This window comes from Nematolebias whitei, chromosome 11 (genome assembly GCF_014905685.2).
Source record: "Nematolebias whitei isolate Nwh7 chromosome 11, NemWhi1, whole genome shotgun sequence".
Classification (NCBI taxonomy): domain Eukaryota; kingdom Metazoa; phylum Chordata; class Actinopteri; order Cyprinodontiformes; family Rivulidae; genus Nematolebias; species Nematolebias whitei.
This window is the reverse complement of record NC_056508.1, coordinates 48,330,110-48,338,070: the sequence shown is the minus strand read 5'-3', so window position 1 is coordinate 48,338,070 and position 7,961 is coordinate 48,330,110. Positions and strand designations below refer to the sequence as shown.

Genomic DNA, 7,961 nt, shown 5'->3' with positions numbered 1-7,961 from the left:
TCAGTTTAACTTGATTATACCTTATTGATACCAAATGATTTGAGTTAAAGTTGTTTCTTTCTAGGAATAATTAATAACTATTAATTATTAACTAACTCATGTTTATGTGTTCTTAATTGATCCCTCTGGCTTATACTTGTGTTTCAGTTCAGTTGAAGTCACCCTGCCCCCACATCTAGTAAAACTCTCTTGTAACTTACTGTGAAGATTAAACCTGTGTCCTCTCATCTAAACTGAACCTGTATCAAACAATTGGTTAAACGATTAAATGCTAATTGTAATTATCATACGGACCTGAGGGATTTTACTTAGTCAAACTATATTAAGTCTAAATTAAGGAAATGTGTTCTAGGTTTATTTATGTTAATCAGTCAGTGTGTGTGAGCGGCCAGGCCACCATGTGCTCAGAGCACAAAGAAGGACTCTTCCCTGGAGTTAGTCAGTATCTTTCCTGCTTGTAATCTATCAAATGTGAACTTGTAAAATTATCATTAGCTAATATAAGATTATATGTAAAGGTAAAATAGTTAGAATTAGTAAACATTTTCTATAAATATAGTTCAACCCTTGAAGAAAGGCACGCACAGACTTTGTATAACATGACATTTGAATGCTTGATAGGAAATATAAAAAGGTATAAAAATATGAAATCCAACAGTACCAAGAGCTTCAGCACCCTAGAAGATGCTGATCGCTTTCTGCTCAGCTACCGGGCCACTGAGGAGGGCTGATATCTATGCACCTGTCTGTTTGGTGTGTGTCGTTTAGGTGATAATGGAACAATTTGACTAACATGACTCCACCTGGTGGCAGCACAGAAATGTTGTTGGTGTTGGGTTATGGGTTGTTATTCAACCAACATACACAATTTTTCTTTAGTTCTTACACCAACACCAGGATTTTCTTTGAGCTTGGTCATTGAAATGTTTTTTCCCCCTTTGTCCTGTCCGGCATTGTGACACTCGGAATTATTGTCTGAGTGTCAAAGTGATGCCCGACAGATTGACTTCCACAAGCAGAGCATCATGGCAGGCCTTAATGCTCCGCTTGATATATAAATAAAACTTTATTAGAATTTGCTATGGGCTTGTTTCAGATGTAATGGACATGGGGATGAAAAACAAAGAAGACAAAGCAGAAAAGTGAGAGAAGGGTTAAAATGTAAAGAAGGAGATAGGAATAGAGGAGAGAGAGGGATAAAGAGAACACAAATTAACATCATTGAAGTCTGACTCTAGACCTGCGGAAAGAGAAAAGACAAAACCGAGTTTTGGTCATTGAAATGTTGAAATAATAATGTTTGTGGTTAGTTATCAGAAGGGACACTATACATTTTTGTAAATTGGATAACTATAGCGATATTACAGGTTAGGTTTAAATAGTATATGACTCCTGAGGACAGCATGTTAGGATTGTTTCCCTTGCTTTGTTTGGGAACATGGGAGATTGGGGTGGGTAAATGTAGGTTCACTTTATGTGTTTTTTTTATTTAATCTTATTCATTTTTTTCACAATTCATTGTGTCGCTGTCCACATAATTCAATTTTCAAATATTTATGACAACTAGATGTAAGGATGAGGGCGTCAATTTGGTCAGTTGGAATATCAGCGGCCTAAAAAACTCAATGAAATGTGCTAAGGTTTTCACAACCTTAAATCTTTGGAGGCTGACGTGCTGTTCATTTGAGAGACTTGTGTTATTTATTAAATATAAATTATGGTTTTACTAATATCAGCTCAGACAGACAAGAACAAAAACATTTCAGGACGTTCATTTATTCATGGTATTTATCTGAATCAGACTTCAGATTTGACCAGTTGTCCTCCAGAAGGAAGTCTTCGAGGCTTGACCTCCTGCTGGAAGTGACATCATCATGTTGTCGGGACAACAAAGACACATTTACGCAGCTTTAGCACAAACAAAAGCATTTTCTTGGCTGCAGACTTCATCGTTGACGTAATCTTGTCCTGTAAACAATAAAAAACAGATTTGAAATATGAGCTATTGGAATTAGACTTCCCCTGAGTTTTCTTTAATGTGAAATTAATAATTAAAAACAAACTGTTAACAATGTAGGAACACCATGTTTTGTCTTCAATACAGAACCAAACTGGTGTCATAAAGAACGACCAGATAAAATCCTGTAATATATTTCAGATAAAGTGACCCACAAATTAAACGTAATTCTGTTGTTCACAGTGGAAACATGTGTTTAAAGATCAGTTATCATCTTGTGTACCATTCCAATTCATATCCACGCAGTTCTCGTGTCCACCTGCGTTGTTTGGTTCCCCTGGGCCCCAATGAGTGTAGGAGAAGTCGGAGCCATCGGTCCAAGTCCAGTCACCGTTCTGTGAGAGGAAGTGTTCAAACATCAGCTCTTTGGTTCCAAGCAGATTTTGAAAAGATTTACTGAAAACTCTTTCCACTAGTTCGATTGATACACAAGATCCTCACTTGGTCCTTGGTGCCTCCAACCCAAGATTTTGTGTTGGTTCCAGAAGCTCTCTCAATGAGTCTCCTGATGAAGTAGTACTCATCTCCATCATGAAAGGAGGCCAGATCTCCACCATGGTCACTGCAGTATTGCTGTGTGGAAAGATGGCAGCATAAACAATCATCACATCTTCATCATCGTGATGGACTAGTAGAGGAGACAACTAACATGGCAGTAACAACCTCTCTGTGAAGTCTCTGATTAGTCATCAGTTTATAGAACGATCAGGTCGACAACTGATTCAAAGTAAAAATGTCACATCAAGGAACGTCCATGACCCATGAACAGGTTCCTGCCTTAGATCATGGACAGGGGTCTAAGACAGAGTTACGTAAAATTACAGTTGGGTGCAACATAACAAACACTCTGTTTTGCACAAGAATATCATAACCAAGAACAAGATATTAAGTATTTTTAAGATTTAACTTTAGATTAAGAAACATCTAGTAAAAATGATCATTGAAGGAACAGCTGTTCTTGTTTCTGTATTTCTGCTTCTCATTTGAGGAACTTTCTGAGTTCAAACCTGTCATGATGCAGAGTTTTAACTTCAAAACAGTAAATGGACTGTACTTATATAGCATCTTTCTATCGAATCAATCGAACCACGTGCTGTTTCTCATTTACCTCCACACACACACATTCATACATCGCTCTACTAAACCTACTAATCTGAATCTAAAGAGACTAACCAGAGCTTTAGATCATTCATAAACTGACGGGACACACATCAGAGGTAATGAGGGGTTCAGTGTCTTGCCACGGACACTTCAGCATGTGACTGCTGCTGGAATTAAACCCTCAACTCTCCCATTGGAGGATGACTGCTCTAACCACTCAGCCACAGCCGCCCCCAACACTGAATCTAGACCAGGGTTCTGCAACCTTTACAGTCAAAAGAGCCATTTTACGTATTTGTTCACTAAATTAAGTGTTCAGAGTCACAACATCATACAACTGCTATTTTCAACCGGGGGCCACGTTAGGTTCGTTGAAGGATCTTTTGTGGCAACTATAGGTGTGACATTATAAAGCTAAAAATGTATATTTTTAATTATTAAGATAAATTGAAAGACCAGGTTCTTGTAGGGGGTGGGGTTGGGGGGATTTTTTAAAATTAATAAAACCTATGAACTATGCAGACCTATGTATTTTTTTTAAGCGTGGAAAAATTAATTAAGCATAGAAATAAAGCATAAAGTTAAAGTGAGCAAGTTTTACTCCTTGTACTTGTTCCAGTATTCACATACAGGTATTTGCAAAAGCAATGACAGGAAATCTGCTAAAACCAGTCCAGTTTGTTGTTTGTATAACAACCAGTACCATTCAGTTTTATCTTAGTTTTGGTCAAAGCTTGAAAGAGCCACTGCAGAGGGACCAAAGAGTTGTAGACCCCTGAAATAGCTGCCACGATGGCCACACTCAGAGCAGATGCAGCTTCACAGGCTCCCCGGTACCATCCCAATTTTTAGAAGTTTTGATATTGACTCTGTGCCTGACTCTGCGCGATTTATGCGTGTGAACTATAGCCGAACCAAATTAATGAGAATAGGAGCGGATTTGTCACGAAATATAGTAGAAATCAGCAACAAACTTAAAACTACGCTCAGCAGAATGCAGATCTTAAAGTCATCTACCTGGAAGCTGCGGCAGAGAAGTTCCAACGGGCAGAAGATGAAGCGCTGCTTCCAGCTTAAGAGGAGAGGATGCCGGGCCGGGGTTCTGGTGAGGCTACGAGCTTACGCTAAAGCCGGAAAACTCCCGATGCCGTCTCTCTTTCTGTTGAACGTCTGCTCGTTGGACAACAAGATGGATTTGCTTTGTCTGAGAGCGGGTGCCTAAGAAGAGATGATGAAGTGTGCGGTGCTTTGCCTCACGGAAACATGGATTACAAGTGAAACGCCGGATACAGTCTTCCAGCTGGATGACAGACTTTTTTTTCCGAGCGGACCGCTGCAGCGAGCTAATGGGGAAATCACGGGGAGGCGGAATGTGCATTTACATGAGTAAAAGTTGGTGCACGAACTGTACTGTTATAAAAAGCTCATGCTCGAAGGTGTTGGAGCAAATAACAGTGAAATGTCAGCCTCATTATCTACCCCGCGAGTTCACAGTGACTTTCATTATGGTTGTTGTTTTTTCATCAACGCGACAAGGTCCTGGAGAACCGGCGTGTCCAGCTGAGACTCACTCTGTGGGGTACGTCATGGATTCGTGGGGAGTGTGGCAGATGATGTGTCTCTCAGTTTTGTCTCAGGAGGATGTTGAAGATGTTTACATATTTGGATTTATGATAGCAGGGACTCTGCTTTTTGGCATCGGCGGGGCTCTGTTTTATCGACTTTTGAAGAAGACGGCAGCAGCAGTTTCAGCCATGGTAAAGCTTCTGAGTCAGTGTGAAGGTCTGGTCCTCACTGTGGGAACTTTGAATCGTCTGGTTTATGAGCTTAACCATAAGGTGGAGGCGATTGAGAATCACAGGCCACCTGCGGCTTCTGGGACTTGTCAGTGTGGTGGGTTCGACCTTGAAGGAGACTCATAGCATGGATCAGTGGAATGGAATCCCACAATTAGGCAATTTTGCAACCAGAACGCCCAGATGGACTCAAGGCTGAAGAAGAAAAAACTCTGTCTGCCTGAAGAAAAAACAAGAATCAAGCTTATCTAAATCTGACTCCCGACGGCCTCGGAGACAGGCCAACTATCAATTTCTCCTGAGTACCCAAGGACAAAAGCTTCATCTATCGAACCCCCCCCCCCCGAACTTTCTGTGCAAGCTTATTTCGTCCCTGAGTGCCAGACTGCCTCCTTGTGGTGTGACGTTGTACATTCGTGGTGAGAAGTATTGTCATTTCCTGTTTGTCTGTTGGTAGCTCGTGTGAATTGTTTGCTCGAGTCGTCTCTGTTTTCTGGATTTATCTGTCTTTTTCACAGTTTTTCATTCTAGTTCACAAACACACTCAGTACAGTTGTTTTGCTACTGTTGGATAGTGCTTAAAACACCTCTTATCTTTCAACACTTCTCGGTTTTTATTGGTGTATGTAGCTCTGCTAGCTCCTGCTAGCGTTAGCTTAGCATGGCTGCTGCTTCTCTCCCTGCTTCCTGTTCTCTCTTGCTCCGTGTGTCAGATGTTTAGTTCCTCCTCTGCCTCCTTTAGTGGTAATGATGACATGTAACAAATGTAGTCTTATGGTAGCTTTGGAGGAGAGGCTGTCTGAACTGGAAGCTCGGCTCCGCGCTGTAGAAAAACCAGTAGCTAGCCAGGTCCCCTTAGACAGCATGGAACCACAGAGGCTAGCTCCCGTTAGCGGTCCTCCAGCAGACCCCGAGCAGCCGGGACCCCAGGCCAGCTGGGTGACGGTCCGGAGCAAGTGTAGTGCTAAGGCTAAGCCCCCAGTTCACCACCGACCCGTTCACGTTTCTAATAGATTTTCCTCGCTCAGGGACACACCTGCTGAGAAGCAGACCCTGGTTATTGGAAGCTCCATAGTCCCAAACGTGGCTTTAGGGACTCCAGCGGCCATAGTCAAATGCATTCCAGGGGCCAGAGCGGGCGACATAGAATCTTATTTGAAACTTCTGACTAAGGCTAAGGCTAAATATGGTAAGTTTGTTGTTCACGTCGGCGGTAATGACACCCGGCCATTCGGAGGTCACTAAAATTAATGTTGCTTCGGTGTGTGACTTTACTAAAACCATGTCGGACTCCGTAGTTTTCTCCGGCCCCCTCCCCAACCTGACCAGCGATGACATGTTTAGCCGTATGTCGTTGTTTAACCACTGGGTGTCCAGGTGGTGTTCTGACAACGACGTGGGCTACATAGATAACTGGAGTTCTTTCTGGGGAAAACCTGGTCTGATGCGGAGAGATGGCATCCATCCCACTTTGGACGGAGCCGCTCTTCTTTCTAGAAATATGGCTGATTTTGTTTATCCCCCAAATTATTGACAACCCAGGGTCCAGTCCAGGAAGCAGAGTTGTAGTCCTCCACACCTCTCTGCTGCTTCTCCTCTGTTACCCACCCACACCCACATTGAAACAGTGTCAACTCGCCCACGGCTCAAATTAAATAAACCAAAAATCAGCTCTAAAAATATAAACCATAAAAATCTGATTAAAATAAACACAGTTACTTTACCAGAGCAAAATCATCAAATCATTAAATGTGGATTATTGAACATCAGATCTGTTTCCTCTAAATCCCTGTTAGTTAATGAACTGATAACTGATCATCATATTGATTTATTGTGTCTGACAGAAACTTGGCTACAACAGGAGGATTTTGTTGGTATAAATGAATCCACTCCTGTTAATTATTTAAATTTTCATGTTCCTAGAACAACTGGCCGAGGTGGAGCTTCTATTTTTCAGTCAGGATTATTGATTAATGCCAAACCAGTTATTAGTTATGATTCTTTTGAATCGCTGTCCCTCAGTCTTTCTCATCCAAAATGGAAATCAGAAAAGCCACTTTTACTAGTTGTTATATATCGTCCACCAGGAGCTTACTCTCAGTTTTTGTCTGAATTCTCAGAATTATTAACTGACTTATTATTAAATACTGATAAAATCATCATAATGGGTGATTTCAATATTCATGTGGATGTTGAGAGTGATAGTTTAAGCATAACCTTTAATAATTTAATAGACTCATTTGGTTTTACCCAAAACGTCCGCACGTCTACTCATTCTTATCATCACACTCTTGATTTAGTTCTGACCTATGGTGTAGAGATTAAGGACTTGGTAATAGTTCCTCAAAATCCTATTCTGTCCGACCATTTTTTAATAACTTTGAGTTTACATTAAATGACTACACAGTCACTGAGAGTAAATTTCATCTCAGCAGGTGCTTATCAGAAAATGCTGTAACCAAATTGAAACAATCTCTTCCATCAATGTTTTCCTCTGTCTTGCAGAGTAATGCATCAGAGAACAGAGACTTAGATCATCTAGTTGATCATCTTACAACTTCAATGCAAACTTCACTTGATAAAACTGCTCCACTGAAAAAGAAAGTAATCAATCAGAGGAAACTGGCTCCTTGGTTCAATTCTGAGTTACGTACTTTAAAGCAGCATCTAGAAACCAGGAGAGAAAATGGCGCTCTACTAATGTTGAAGAATTTTATTTAACTTGGAAAGATATTCTGCTAACATATAAAAAAGCTCTCCGTAAAGCTAGAACTTTATATTACTCATCTTTAATAGAGGAGAATAAAAATAACCCTAGGTTTCTGTTTAGTACTATTGCTAGACTAATTAAAAGTCCCATTTCTGTTGAACCATGTATCCCTACAACTATAAGTAGTGATGACTTCATGAGATTCTTTATAAATAAAATTATTTCAATTAGAGAGAAAATTCAAACCGTCCTTCCTTCTACTATCTCTAGTCCCCTGTCAAATGAGGCATCTTTAAAAATTTCACTAGAGCCTGATTTATGTTTGGACAGTTTTTGT

At 40.6% G+C, this 7,961-nt stretch overlaps 1 protein-coding gene across 1 annotated transcript in view; it reads right to left on the bottom strand.

Annotated features, from left to right (window-relative positions):
• Window positions 1-1,767: 1,767 nt before the first annotated feature.
• LOC119417226 (galactose-specific lectin nattectin) overlaps window positions 1,768-7,961 on the bottom strand; it is a gene marked incomplete at its 5' end in the record, with an annotated part of 69,988 nt that continues 63,794 nt past the window's right edge. The window contains 3 exon segments of the mRNA XM_037684438.1: window positions 1,768-1,968; window positions 2,241-2,352; window positions 2,459-2,590. Of these exon segments, the coding sequence (XP_037540366.1) occupies window positions 1,901-1,968; window positions 2,241-2,352; window positions 2,459-2,590 (312 nt within the window).